The sequence below is a fragment of the Bufo bufo genome, chromosome 11 (assembly GCF_905171765.1).
Source record: "Bufo bufo chromosome 11, aBufBuf1.1, whole genome shotgun sequence".
NCBI lineage: Eukaryota > Metazoa > Chordata > Amphibia > Anura > Bufonidae > Bufo > Bufo bufo.
The window spans coordinates 74,242,779-74,258,168 of record NC_053399.1 but is presented as its reverse complement, the minus strand read 5'-3'; the positions used below and the strand labels follow the sequence as shown (position 1 = coordinate 74,258,168).

Below are 15,390 nucleotides of genomic sequence, written 5' to 3'. Positions count from 1 at the left end.
CACTTCTTCAAACAATGTGCTGACGACAAGACCCGAGTGGTTTGCACGCTGTGCCATCAGAGCCTGAAGCGAGGCATTAACGTTCTGAACCTTAGCACAACCTGCATGACCAGGCACCTGCATGCAAAGCATGAACTGCAGTGGAGTAAACACCTTAAAAACAAGGAAGTCACTCAGGCTCCCCCTGCTACCTCTTCTGCTGCTGCCGCCTCGGCCTCTTCTGCTGCTGCTGCTGCCGCCGCCTCGGCCTCTTCCTCCGCCTCTGGAGGGACGTTGGCACTTGCCGCCCAGCAAACATGGGATGTACCACCAACACCACCACCTGCGTCACCAAGCTTTACTGAAGCTTGTGCCTGAGCTCCAATAAAGTTGCATAGGGAGGGGGAGGTTCTAACAAACCTTCCAAGGCTGACTCCGCCCTGCTCTCAGAGAAGGAGAGTGTGATGTCTGAGGAAAAGCTGCACCTCAGCAGTCATTGTGGAGAGTTATAAAAACTGCAGAGTTAGCTCCATGTACCAGCCCATAGAAGGGAAAGATTACAGTAGATCAACGCAACCCAAAGAGGGAGTGAGAATATTGGTGAGGAAGGTAATTGTCGTTTATCAGGCTCTAGCCTCCTCTGTATCTGGTGGAGAGATTCTAAGCTACCAGCTGCCCACCATAACCAAAGACAGAAAGGTCACCTGTCAGGAGATAGTATTCCGAGAGAGGATACAGGAGTATATGACTATACAGTAAAACAGAGATCCATCCCTCCAGCCTGGAGAAACAAGGGATTGATTGTTATAGAGGAAAACAATCCCTTATGCAACTTTTGGGAACTAACCTGAGCCATTGTAGAAGCTGCCTTGCTGTAAATGACTTTTGCGCACATTGATGACCTTTGGATCAGCTTCAGTAAAGTACTGGAAATTTGTTAAAAGAACTGGTCTCCTTATTGTGCAAACGTATCACCTATTTGCACCTTACAGTGCTGGCATCACAAACACCAGGGACCCTGCCTCCACAGCACCTAAAAAAACATTCCACCAAGGGTACCTCAACCACCATCTGGCAGGAGTCCCTGCACAACAGTGTGCCCCGAAGGAACTGGTGCTGTCCTTCCATTCACTGCACGCCAGCCCAGGGAGCTCTGCTAACCGTAAGTAAAACTACTACTACGCTATCGGCACACCATAACTGACACATATTGCCCCTGCGGTCCGGTCACTGCACGTGGCTTAACACAGGTGTTAAGTCGCTATGTCATAATGTGGCTCCCAGTATTAATAATGCCCCCATTAGTGCCCCCCAGTAATAGTAATGCCCCCATTAGTACCCAACAATATTCTTAATGCCTCCATTAGTACCTCCCAGAATGTGTTAAAAAAAAAATAAAAAATCGCCTCCTCCATTTGATGGTGCCGCTGTGAACACTCGCTGCACTAGAAGCTCAGGTCAGGACCTGCGTTCCTCCATTATGACGTCACACAGGTCCTGTCCTGAGCTTCCAGTGCAGCGAGTGTTCACAGCGGCGCCATCAAATGGAGGAGGCGGTTTTAATTATTTTTTTTTTAACACAAGTGGGGGAGGGGCGGGAGTTGAAGGCTGTACTAATGAGCGCTCCAAAATGGAAGCATTCATTAGTAACAGTCCATATAGGAAAATACCAGCAATTATTATTGGCGGTAGAAAAAAATTACTGCCATCATCAGGGGCACTTATTTACCGGCTTGGCTGGTGAGTTTGTAGCGGTCAGAAGAGGGAGAGACCGCAATGCAGGATTCAAGTACAGTATAGCGGACAAGGGGACTAAAGCAAAAACCGTCTTTATTAAAGAACCAGATGTAACTGCCGGAAAATCGGATTAACGGTATAAACAGGTTTACACAGATTACATGAACACGAGTTAGAATAAATGCGTTCCACAGTATACACATCAGAGTCCAGGCTACACTCAGCTAATATACTCCTATCTAGCCCTGCTACCCAGGGGACGCTTCTGCAGCGCACTGACTAAGTCCCTGACTCTATAACCTATCACAGATCAGCATCGGTGCCACTCCCAGTTCTGCAGATTCTCCTGGATCCCATAAGATGCAGTCTGGCTCCAGGTCCAGTTGCTTGCTTGTCTGTCTTTCTCTCTCTGGTTACAGCAGATGCAGCCCACTCCTCTGTAACACACTGTGCAGTCTCTTTCTCTGGGTCACAGCTGCAGCACTTCAGTTCAGAGTCTATCTTGGACTGTCTCCAGCACAGCCAGCTTCTCAGGACTCCATCAGTCAGGCTCCATGTCCCATCACTAGTCTTTACTTGGCTCCTAACATGGCAGCCATACTCACAGCTCTCAGGGCACTCCCACCTCTAGCCAGGTTTCAAACCCCGGGAACTTCTGGCTCCTCCTACCTCTTGTGTATCTCAGAAACAGTTCAGCTTCCTTTTTCTCAGAGCCACAGCGGCCTCTAGTGGCTGAAATAAGTCATTACAGTCTATGCAGCACCATATTGTAGATATCCGTGCAAAGAACAGTTTTCTAGGGGCTGACCCTTACAAGTTACCATCCGGTTGGCAACCCTAGCCACATGTGAACATGCCGTAAAGTGAGGACATTCCTCAGGGGTTCTGGATTTCTAGGACATGGATATATCATGTAGCTGCCGCCATTCCTGACATCCACCACACACAAGAGGCGGCTTCTAGTGATGACAGTTATGGATTTTACTAACAGCCGGGGACATTTTCTCTCCACAGTCACAATCTACAGCTTTTATACTAACGCTCTGCGGACGCCTCACCCACATCTCATCTTCTTATTCTTACAGTTTGGGTGGTAATGATCTACCAGACACTTCCTGCATCCAGTTGGCATCTGTAATAAGGAATAACCAGTCCCTGAAGATACTTGACCTGTCTCGTAACAGTCTGTCTGGTCCTCACTTCAGTGACTTGATGGAGGCTCTGTCCAGTCCGGCCTGCAGAATAGAGGAATTACAGTGAGTATAAGAGATGTGTACAGGACTGAGACATGTGGGGCACACGTTATACATGGATTTTATTCTATTTTACGCTCCGCACCAGTGTTATGTCTATGAGATAAACTGCTGACTAGGGTTGTCACAATACCATTCGATGCAATGCAAAAAAAAAAAAGATGCATACATTCCCTATTTTATGGAACGTCCAACCCATAATAGAACATCTTAGAAAATATAGCAAAAAAAGGCGGCACTCCACTGGTTTTCTGGAAATAGGTGCTCTTGCCCAGATTGACTCACCCTTGTCAGTTGCGTATAGTTAATAAAAATAATAGCGGGCAGGCACTCCAATTATGGGGTCATGGAGATAAGTGAGAATATTTTATTCAATTAAAAATACAATTCATATAACACTTGAACAATAATAAACCCAATAATAACCATATGTGAGTAGTGTCAGAAAAATAGCAATAAAATTCAGGCAATATAGCAGCAATTGATGGCAGTATAATATATAAATAGCAGCACGTTATAGCAACAGATAGTCCAGCAATAGCAGCATAAACACCCCAATATTCAGCAAATGTCTCAGTAAGTTGTGTCAGTATTCAACAGACATTAAAATCGATGCTAGCGGCAGAATTAAAGTGCAATGTGCTGATAATAGTGTTGCAACAACATTGGTACTGCTGATTGAGATAACAGCAACAACGATGTTGATAGCAATGGCTGTAAGTGGTGATGACTTGATGTTTCCTAATGCAATGTGAGTCGGACTTAACTTTTTGTATAGTGAAATGGTCGCACCTTTTCAATATAATCACACCTTTTCAATGCAAGCAATTCCTACGTTACATGTAGTAGGATGTAGATGTCTTTACTCACGGTTTAGCTGCCTGTTCTATTTGGAAACTCTGATCGCAGCTGTCCTCCAGATTCGACGTCCCTCGTGTTATGGTGGCGTCTCTGTAGGTCAGATTCGCCCCCCAGATATTTGGTTCGCCTTTTTGGTTTGCTGCCGGTGTTCCACTTGTATGGGAATAGGTCAGTTTACCATGAGTCTTTTTTCTTTTCTTCTTTTTGGAGCGCTCCAGCAATGTTGTTTTCTGTATTAGTATGCTTGTTCACCAAACATGTTTCGGAGTGTGAACTCGCTCCTTCCACAGTGGACATAATAGAACAGTCCTATCCTATTTTTTGGGGGGACACCTCGTGTCAGTGGCAGTTCCAATCGGTTACCATGGCAGCCAGGACGCTACTGAGACCCTCCATGGTAAGCTCCCTGCTGCCGTGTGCACAAAGCCCAGGGTTCTAGCCCAAAGGGGGATAATAGTTATTAAATAAAAAGATTAAAAAAAAAGTTTAAAAAGCAAACACCAAAATATTAAGTTTAAATCACCTCCTTTCCCAATTTTACATATAAAATTTATAAACATTAAAAAAATAAACCTATTATATATTGCCAAGCCCGAAAAAGTGCAAACTATTAAAATATAGAAACAGAAAAAAATCAAAACCGCATGATTCAGCATTTTTAGTCACCTCGAATAAAAATGCCGAATCATGCAGTTTTGATTTTTTCTGTTTCTATATTTTAATAGTTTGCACTTTTTCGGGCTTGTCAATATATAATATGTTTATTTTTTTAATGTTTATACATTTTTTATGTAAAATTGGGATAGGGGGTGATTTAAACTTAATATTTTGGGGTTTGCCTTTTAAACTTTTTTTTTTTTTTATCTTTTATTTAATAACTATCATCCCCCTTATGGCTAGAACCCTGGGCTTTGTGCAAACGGCAGCAGGGAGCTTACCATGGAGGGTCTCAGTAGCGTCCTGGCTGCCATGGTAACCGATCGGAACTGCCACTGACACCAATGAATATAACAATGAAGGGGGGGCGCCTGTTGCCACCAATGATTCTAATACTGGGGGGGGACGACGACAGCGCACTGCACCACCAATGGTTATAATTTAAAATATACGGGGGGCGCACTGCGCCACCAATGTATGTAATTAACACATTAATTCAAGTATAGGCAGTGGGTGCCTGCGGCAGTATCGCATACCTGGCAATAATAATTGAATAATATCCTCAATAACAGGGCATGCGATCCGCCGAACCGCGGCAATTCACCCCTCAGGTGCCACACCTGAGGGGTTAATTGCCGCGGTTCAGCTGATTGCACGCCCTGTCATAGAGGACCGGGTATGTGATACCGCCGGCACCCGCTGCCTACACTTGAATTAATGTGTTAATTACATTCATTGGTGGCGCAGTGGCCACAGCCCCTCCCCTCATCCTCAATTCAATGATCTGTCACAGTCCTGTGACAGATGTTTGAAGATCGAAGAGACTGGCTTCACGTGAAGGGATCTAACTGTCTCTTTGGTTACTTTTGCTTCAGTGTTGTTGCTGTTTATGACCACAACCCTTGTTTCAGGTGTAGCTTTGTGGTCATTACTCCTCCCCTATATAGTCTGACCTCATCCTTATGGCTATGCAGTTGATAGCTTCATTTGAGTTTTGGAAGAGCTGGTGTGTTGTCCTCTCTGGAGTTTGTGCTCGTCCATCTCTACAGAAGTTATGTTTCTCGCTTTTTTGTGTTTTGTTGTCCCTCCCCGTGTCTGTTGTTACTAGGCCTCAGGGAGACGCTGGTTCCTTCACTTGGGAAGGAACAGGTCGTCTCAAACCCTGCCATTACCCATAGTGCTCTTTAGGATCTCCAGGTCATCCAGGTTCCGGTGTATGGGCATTCTTACCTTCAAGGTGTGCCTATATGGATAGGAGTGAGGGCAAGGTGCAGGGTTATATATGGGAGGTGACCATTTCCCTAGCGATGAGGCCTAGTGGCTTTTTCCTTCCCTCCTGTTGTCTGTGTGGTGTTCCCATCCTTACCTCATCCGTGACATGAACTCATTGGTGGCAGCGGTTAGCCGCATCACAGGGGAGAGGGAGAGAGTCACTCCTTCTCCACTGTGCTGCTAAGTAGAACATAGTGCGCGCTGAGATCAGCGCGCGCCATGTTCGCAAACAGATAACAGCACCACCTAGTATCGTTAAATAGTAAGACCTGGTGTCGTATCGATCAGGGTTTAAAAGTATCGATTGGGTATCAATACTTCGATACCCAGTGAAACTCTATTCCTGTCAATGCATTGTGTTGTCCGGCCATGCTTTTTCTTCTGCTAGCTTATTTTTAAGTATTTGTGTGCCACACACACAGTTCTGGTACACACACAGCTCTGCTATACACACTCAGCACTGCCATACACCCATACAGGTCTGTTACATACATACAGCTCTACTAGATACATACAGCTCTGCTACATACGTACTGTTATACCCATACAGCTCTGCTACATACATATTGTTTTGCTGTACCCATACAGCTCTGCTACATACATATTGTTTTGCTATACCCATACAGCTCTCCTACACACATACAGTTGTGTTACATACATACAGCTCTATTACACACATACAGCTCTGCTACACATACACACTTAGCAACTTCAGTAAAAACTCACATCTCCCTACACCAGTGTCGGCTCTACAGTATTCCTGCTCTGGCTCCTCCTATTGATGACATCAAAGGTCCTTAAGCTGTAGTTTTCATCTTCTTTCAGTACAGTGTAGGACCTTCCACCCCCATGTGCTGAACGGATGGTTCTCCTGCCTGCCGCCTCTCACTGGTCAGGCAGATCTGTATGTGCGCTCTGCCTGATCACTAATGAAGCAGTCAGGGGTCTGGCCATGCTGGATCTCCCAGACTGCTGTTTATAAGACACTTTTAGCAAGATTTTTTCTTACTAAAAGGGCGTCTTATAAATTGTCAAACACGGTAAGTCTGATTTTCAGTGATGTGGTCCCGGTCATAGGAGAGAACTGCTGAAAAGTATCTACATTGTAAATGGGTTCCCTGGGACTTTGATATTGATGGCTTGTCCTCAGGAACAATATCTGACTGGTGGGGATACCCCCGACACCCTGCCCATCAGGTGCTTAAAGAGGCAGCGGCGCTAGGTGAGCACTTAGGCGCATATTTATTAAGACCAGCATTTACACGCCTTTTTTAACCAATTCACATCCGGGCCATTTCCCCCTTCCTGACAGAGCCATGTTTTTTCAAATCTGACATGTGTCACTTTATGTAGTAATAACTTCAAAACACTTTTACTTATCCAGGCCATTCTGACATTGTTTTCTTGTCACATATTGTATTTCATGACAGTGGTAAAATTGAGTCAGAAAATTTCATTTTTAATTCTAAAAAAATACCAAAATTTACAATTTTTTTTAAAAAAAATAGCAAATTTACAAATTTAAATTTCTCTACTTTTATAATAGTAATACCTCCAAAAATTGTTATTACTTTACATTCCCCATATGTCTACTTCATGTTTGAATCCTTTTGTGAATGTCATTTTATTTTTTGGGGACTTTAGAAGGCTTAGAAGAAGTTTAGAAGCAAATCTTGAAATTTGTCCTAAAATTTCCAAAACCCACTTTTTAAGGCCTCATGCACACGACCGTTTTTTTTTTAAGGTCCGCAAAAACGGGGTCCGTAGGTCCGTGATCCATGACCGTTTTTTCATCCGTGGGTCTTCATTGATTTTTGGAGGATCCACGGACATGAAATAAAAGTCGTTTTGGTGTCCGCCTGGCCATGCGGAGCCAAATGTATCCGTCCGGAATTACAATGCAAGTCAATGGGGACGGATCCGTTTGATGTTGACACGATATGGTGCAATTTCAAACGGATCCGTCCCCCATTGACTTTCAATGTAAAGTCAGGAGTTAATATACCATAGGATCGGAGTTTTCTCCAATCCGATGGTATATTTTAACTTGAAGTGTCCCCATCACCATGGGAACGCCTCTATGTTAGAATATACCATCGGATTTGAGTTAGATCGTGAAACTCAGATCCGACAGTATAGTCTAACACAGAGGCGTTCCCATGGTGATGGGGACGCTTCAAGTTAGAATATACTGAGAACTGTGTACATGACTGCCCCCTGCTGCCTGGCAGCACCCGATCTCTTAGGCTGGGTTCACAAGAGCGTGTCCGGATTAGGTCCGGATGCGTCCCGGTGTGTTGCGGCAAACCCGCGCGAGTAGGAATGCAATTGCAGTTAGTTTTGACTGCGATTGCGTTCCGATGTTCAGTTTTTATCGCGCGGGTGCAATGTTTTTTGCACGCGCGTGATAAAAAACCGACTGTGGTACCCAGACCCGAACTTCTTCACAGAAGTTCAGGTTTGGGTTCAAGGTTGTGTAGATTGTATTATTTTCCCTTATAACATGGTTATAAGGGAAAATAATAGCATTCTGAATACAGAATGCATAGTAGGTGATCAATTGAGGGTTTAAAAAAAATAAAAAAATTAACTCACCTCCTCCGCGTAGTTCCCGGTCTCTTCTTTACTTCTTTAATGATGAGCTGTCGGCCAAAGGACCTTTGGTGACGTCAGATCACATGCTCCAATCACATGGTACATCACCATGGTGATGGACCATGTGATTGGAGCATGTGATCTGACGTCACCAAAGGTCCTTTAGCCGACAGCTCATCAGAAGAGACTGGGAACTACGCGATCAAGAGGAGAAGGTGAGTTAATTTGTTTATTTTTTTTAACCCCTCCAGCGCTATTTTACTAAGCATTCTGCATTCAGAATGCTATTATTTTCCCTTATAACCATGTTATAAGGGAAAATAATACAGTGAATAGACTGTCACCTAGCAACCATGTGTGAAAATCGCACCGCATCCGCACTTGCTTGCGGATGCTTGCGATTTTCACGCAACCCCATTCACTTCTATGGGGCCTGCGTTGCGTGAAAAACGCTAAATATATAGAGCATGCTGCGATTTTCACGCAACGCAGAAGTGATGCGTGAAAATCATCGCTCATCTGAACAGCCCCATTGAAATGAATGGGTCCGGATTTAGTGCGGGTGCAATGCGTTCACCTACCGCATTGCACCCGCGTGGAAATCTCGCCCGTGTGAACGCAGCCTTACAGGGGGCTGTGATCCGCACAATTAACCCCTGAGGTGCTGCACCTGAAGGGGTTAATTGTGCATATCATAGTCCCCTATAAGAGATCAGGGGCTGCCAGGAGGCAGGGGGCAGACCCCCCTCCCTCCCTCCCCAGTTTTAATTTCATTGGTGGCCAGTGAGGCCCCCCCCGCCCCCCCTCTATTGTATTATTTTCATTGGTGGCACCCTTCGGATTTGAGTGAAATGAAAACTCAGCTCTGAAAAAGCTTTCATACAGACGGATCTTCGGATCCGTCTGTATGAAAGTAACCTACGGCCACGGATCACGGACGCGGATGCCAATCTTGTGTGCATCCATGTTCTTTCACGGACCCATTGACTTGAATGGGTCCGTGAACCGTTGTTCGTGAAAAAATTAGGACAGGTCATATTTTTTTGACGGACAGGAAACACTGATCACGGATGCGGCTGCAAAACGGTGCATTTCGCGAAAAAAAAAAAAAAAAAACGGTAAAACGGCACAACGCCCACGGATGCACACAACGGTCATGTGCATGAGGCCTAAGGACCAGTTCAGGTCTGAAGTCACTTTTTGAGGCTTACATAATAAAAACCACCCAAAAATTTTAGAAACTACACCCCTCAAGGTATTCAAAACTGATTTTACAAACGTTGTTAACCCTTTAGGTGTTCCACAAGAATTAATGGAAAATGGAGATGAAATTTCAGACTATCACTTTCTTTGGCAGATTTTCCATTTTAATCATTTTTTTTCAGCTAACAAAGCAAGGGTTAACATCCAAATAAAACTCAATATTTATGGCCCTGATTCTGTAGTTTACAGAAACACCCCATATGTGGTCATAAACTGCTGTGTGGCCACACAGCAGGGCGCAGAAGGAAAGGAACGCCATACGGTTTTTGGAAGGCAGATTTTGCTGGACTGTTTTTTTTACACCATGTCCCATTTGAAGCCCCCCTGATGCACCCCTAGAGTTAGAAACTCCAAAAAAGTGACCCTATTTTGGAAACTATAGGATAAGGTGGCAGTTTTGTTGGTACTATATAGGAGGCATATGATTTTTGGTTGCTCTATATTACACTTTTTGTGAGGCAAGGTAACAAGAAATAGCTGTTTTGGCACTGATTTAATTTTTTGTTATTTACAACTTTAATCTCACAGGTTAGATCATGTGGTATTTTTAAAGAGCAGGTTGTTATGGACGCGACAAAAAATTATTTAGTGTCTCTACATTCTGAAAGCCGTAGTTTTATTAATTTTTTGGGTGACTGTCTTGTGTTGGGGCTCATTTTATTCGGGATGAGATGGCGGTTTGATTGGTACTATTATAGGGTGCATATGACTTTTTGATCACTTGGTGTTGCACTTTTTGTGATGTAAGGTGACAAAAATTGCTTTTTTTGACCAATTTTTTTTAATTTATTTTTTTATGGTGTTTATCGGACAGGGTGGTTCATGTGATATATTTATAGAGCCGGCTGTCACGGACGCGGCAATACCAAATATGTCTATTTTATTTATTTTATATATTTTTTTTTTAATTACTTAATTGGGGGATTTTTTTTTTTTTTACATGTGAAACCTTTTTTTTTTTATATAAAACACTTTATTTTTTAAAATTTTTAATTTTTTTTTTTTACACTTTGTGTCCCCCATAAAGGTTATACAAGACCTCTGGGGAACATTTGACTTCATTTATTTTTTCCACCATTGATTTGTCCTGTAACTGGGGCTGACATAGTAGCCCCAGTTACAGGGGAAATACACCCTCCAGATAGGCTGTACAGCAGAATACAGCGCTGTACAGCCTCAGTGCAGGGCTGATCGGCAAACGCCACATCGCCGGCGCATGCGCAGTAGTTAAAGCGTTGCCGTGCCAACAATGGGCATCGCAGTGTGCATGCCCCGGCGAGGCAGTGCGCAGGCGCGGGATCTCGGTCGGACTGAAGGATGACGCAAGGGAATAGGAGGGTGGGCATAGGCAGAGGCTGGGGCTGGGAAACAATGAAAAAGGCAGAGCAGCCCCTGGGCACTTGCGAGTGCTCATTTGCATATGAATCAAAGTTCGTTTTTTCCAGCTTCTGCAAGTGTAAAGAAAAAGACAAAAAGGTACTATTACATTCATGTATAGGTGTGCTATAGGACAATGTAAGCACTGATATGGCCATATGGAGGTGACAGACTCCCTTTAATCATTGTGTTATCACATCCTCTTGCCATGGGGCACGCCCCGTTCAGGTGCCGAATAATAATTGACTCCAAGCTAGAGCTGCCTCCAATGGCTTTCTTAGCCACTTAACGACCTGTGCCGTACATTTATGGCGCAACCGGACGTGACTTAATGCCGCGGCAGGGGTCTGGCAGTCACTGATAGCCAGACCCCTTCTGTATGCACTGGCATTGGTGAAATCACTGATGCCAGCGCATTAACCCCTGCACGGCCGCGGTCAGCACTGACCGCGGCACGTGTGGGCGTCAGACATGTGCGGGGTGGCCATTGGGTCCCCGCGCTGCTGTGACGGTAACCCGATGGCAGGGAAGGCAGCCCGATGCCTTCCTTAGGCATCGTGGCTGCCTTCCATGACATCCTGTGAGATCCATCCCCCTATATTACACTGGTAATACACTTATAGCCAATGCATTACAATACAGGTATTGTAATGCATTGTAAAGGGGATCAGACCCCCAAAATTTGAAGTCCCAGAGTGGAAAAAAGAAAGTTAAAAAAAAAAAGTTTAACAAAAAAAATTTGAAGTAAAAAAATAAATAAAAAAGCGTCCTTTTCCCAAAATAAAGTACAAAAAAATTGCAAAAAATAGGGGAAAAAGGAAAAATAGACATATTAGGTATCGCCGCATCCGTATCGACTGGCAAAAAATAAAATAAAACTGCTAAAAAATATTTTTTTTTTGGCACCTTACATCACTAAAAGTGCAACACCAAGCGATAAAAAAGGCGTATGCCCCCCAAAATAGTAGCAGTGTAACCGTCACCTCATCCTGCAAAAAATGTGCCAGCTTCCTCACAGCGCCTGCGCCAAATACTGAACCAGAGTACAGGGCTGGCAGACAGATGTGAGCGCTGCCTGGCCCTGGTCAGGGAGGCGACAAAGGTGGGAGAACGGATCCTCTAGGAGCAGGAACAACGCCCCTCCCCCTGCTCCTAGAGGCTAATTAGCATATTATAAAAGTTAGATTTCTGGCGTAAGGGGGGCATAGATAAAAGTAGGAATAGGCTAGTTAGGTTTAGCTGACATTAGCACATCGCTCATGTCAGCCAACTTAATAGGGTTAAATTTGGTGACAGAAACCCGTTAACTCATCTCGTTATCTTGAAACAAACGGCGTTAAAAAGCAATTAAAGGTGTTTGCTTAACGCATTTAGTTTAGATAACACGTCTCATAAAGCATGAGTGTTAACTCTGTACCTTGTATCTCTGGCGACTGAAACTGGCGACTGTAGGAGGTGACAACCCCTGTCTGTTGTCCTCACCTTCCCTCCTCACAATACTATGTGTAATCATTGTCTCTCTATTCACGTGTTACTTTCTCTTCTGCTTCAGAATACGATCACTGGATCCTCTCAATCTCTCAAACAGAGCTGTCCCTTCTGACTCAAATATTGAATCTTCTGAGCAGTTTCGGCAGACTCTAATGGTCTCACCATAGGGATTGCTTTTATTACATGTTTCGGATGGCATGATGAGGTTAAAAGCAGGGTGTTATCGCTTGTGTCTTTTCTATAATTCCTGCTAACCACCTTGCCAGCCTTATTTGATACCTTAATGTCCAAAAAAGGACTATCCTCTGAGGACAAATGATATGGATTTTATAATGAAGTAATAAAGACATTGGATTTTCTCCTGAGCCTGCTGCTGGATGTTTTCTACTGTTCTGACAAACACATCCGCTATACATTGTACTGCTCTGTAATACCAAACACATCCACTATACACTGTACTGCTCTGTAATACCAAACACATCCTCTATCCACTGTACTGCTCTGTAATACCAAACACATCCACTATACACTGTACTGCTCTGTAATACCACACACATCCGCTCTACACTGTACTGCTCTGTAATACCAAACACATCCACTATACACTATACTGCTCTGTAATGCCAAACACATCCACTATACATTGTACTGCTCTGTAATACCAAACACATCCACTATACTGTACTGCTCTGTAATACCAAACACATCCACTATACTGCTCTGTAATACCAAACATATCCTCTATACACTGTACTGCTCTATATACCAAACACATACACTATACACTGTACTGCTCTGTAATACCAAACACATCCACTATACACTGTACTGCTCTGTAATACCAAACACATCCACTATACACTGTACTGCTCTGTAATGCCATCCACTATACACTGTACTGCTCTGTAATGCCAAACACATCCACTATACAATGTACTGCTCTGTAATACCAAACACATCCACTATACACTGTACTGCTCTGTAATACCAAACACATCCTCTATACACTGTACTGCTCTGTAATACCAAACACATCCTCTATACACTGTACTGCTCTGTAATACCAAACACATCCTCTATACACTGTACTGCTCTGTAATACCAAACACATCCACTATACACTGTACTGCTCTATATACCAAACACATCCTCTATACACTGTACTGCTCTGTAATACCAAACACATCCACTATACACTGTACTCCTCTGTAATACCAAACATATCCATCATACACTGTACTGCTCTGTAATACCAAACATATCTGCTATACACTGTACTGCTCTGTAATACCAAACACATCCACTATACACTGTACTGCTCTGTAATACCAAACACATCCTCTATACACTGTACTGCTCTGCAATACCAAACACATCCTCTATACACTGTACTGCTCTGCAATACCAAACACATCCGCTATACACTGTACTGCTCTGTAATACCAAACACATCCTCTATACACTGTACTGCTCTGTAATACCAAACACATCCTCTATACACTGTACTGCTCTGTAATACCAAACACATCCACTATACACTGTACTGCTCTGTAATACCAAACACATCCTCTATACACTGTACTGCTCTGTACTTGGTGGGCTGTGAGGAGCTGGCAGCGCTCTCCTGAGTTCCGGTTAGTACAGCTGGGAGGTGCCAGGAGTCAGACCCCCACAGATCTCATATTAATGACGTGTCCTGGGGATAGGACATCAATATCCACTTCCTGGATAATCCCTTTAAATTCTTCAGCAGACCCCTATATGATAACATAAAGATTCTGATGATCCCTTTAACACATCAGTCAGATGAAAACACAATCAGTAATGTCCTTAATGTCTGAGAAGATCAGCGCTATCACTAATACCTGCCCCCCCGCTGTATAACACATAATAGGAGCAGTGACCCCCTCCCCGGATAACACACAGGTAAGTGTTCTAGGACTGACCTCATCAGAACCTGCATTGTGCCTCCACATGGAGGAGGTGTCATATGTCCTGAGAGACATCTGGAGGGACAGGAAGGACACATCTGCTTCTATGGGGCGGATTATGGGTCTGAGCAACTCCCAGGTTATACAGAGCTGTAATATGTACATGAGCCCTTACCGGCATAGAGCGCTCATCTCTGCCTGTGCTACATTATAGCTGTATGGCGGTATTATTACTAATGATAAGGGCTGTAATTTACTCAGAATGGAGACGATTACTGCTCGTTATCAATAAGTAATAATCAATACCAGCAGAATCCAGAGAAACCCTGAATGTAGTGTAATGTCTACTAATAATCCATCCCCCAAATAACTGACTGAGCGAGGGCAGAGCCACATGTGTCCTGTAGTAATGTGAGTGCGGTATGCCAGACCTAACAGAGGAATTGTGTGTGAGGTCACGGTGTGAGCAATCGGTGGGCCGAGGTAAATACAATTCTGGTTACTCGCGGTTACGTCGTCCCTGGGCAGGCTCGTATAAGTGAAAAGGAGAACGGCACAAGTATTCTCTGGGGCACACTCTGGTGTAAGGGACACAGGCCAGATGGTGATTTGAGGTGCCCTTGATGGTCTCTATTAATGTGCCTATGGCAAGGTCCCTTGTAGTCGTGACGCCAGTACCTTTTGTATGGAGGTACAACCATTTACTGTAGTGTTAATTGAGGAACTTGAAACTGAGACAAGAAGGATGAAATCTAGGGTGGAACTTTACTGAAGATAAATCCTGGTAACAGTACACCCAAAGTCTCTTGGTACAGCCAGACATTAAGCACAGTCTCCCATGCATATGGGGTAAAGGGAAATGCAAGTCCTTAATGGAAACAGGCTCTTGGTAATAAACATGAAAGCTACTGCTTCAGACTAGGCTTATAAAATATGAAAGTCTTACACTGGTAATAACTCCGGCCTTATTCTAA

General features: G+C 43.9%; 2 protein-coding genes across 2 annotated transcripts in view; one reads left to right on the top strand and one right to left on the bottom strand.

Annotated features, from left to right (window-relative positions):
* Positions 1-15,390, bottom strand: part of LOC120981622 (NACHT, LRR and PYD domains-containing protein 3-like) — a 3,400,916-nt gene that overhangs the window by 800,972 nt on the left and 2,584,554 nt on the right. The window lies entirely within an intron of this gene.
* The window catches only part of LOC120981625 (ribonuclease inhibitor-like), a 340,361-nt gene that overhangs the window by 260,859 nt on the left and 64,112 nt on the right, over positions 1-15,390 (top strand). Inside the window, exon 3 of the mRNA XM_040411196.1 lies at positions 2,802-2,972. Coding sequence (XP_040267130.1) covers positions 2,802-2,972 — 171 coding nt within the window. The remainder of the gene's footprint in view (positions 1-2,801; positions 2,973-15,390) is intronic.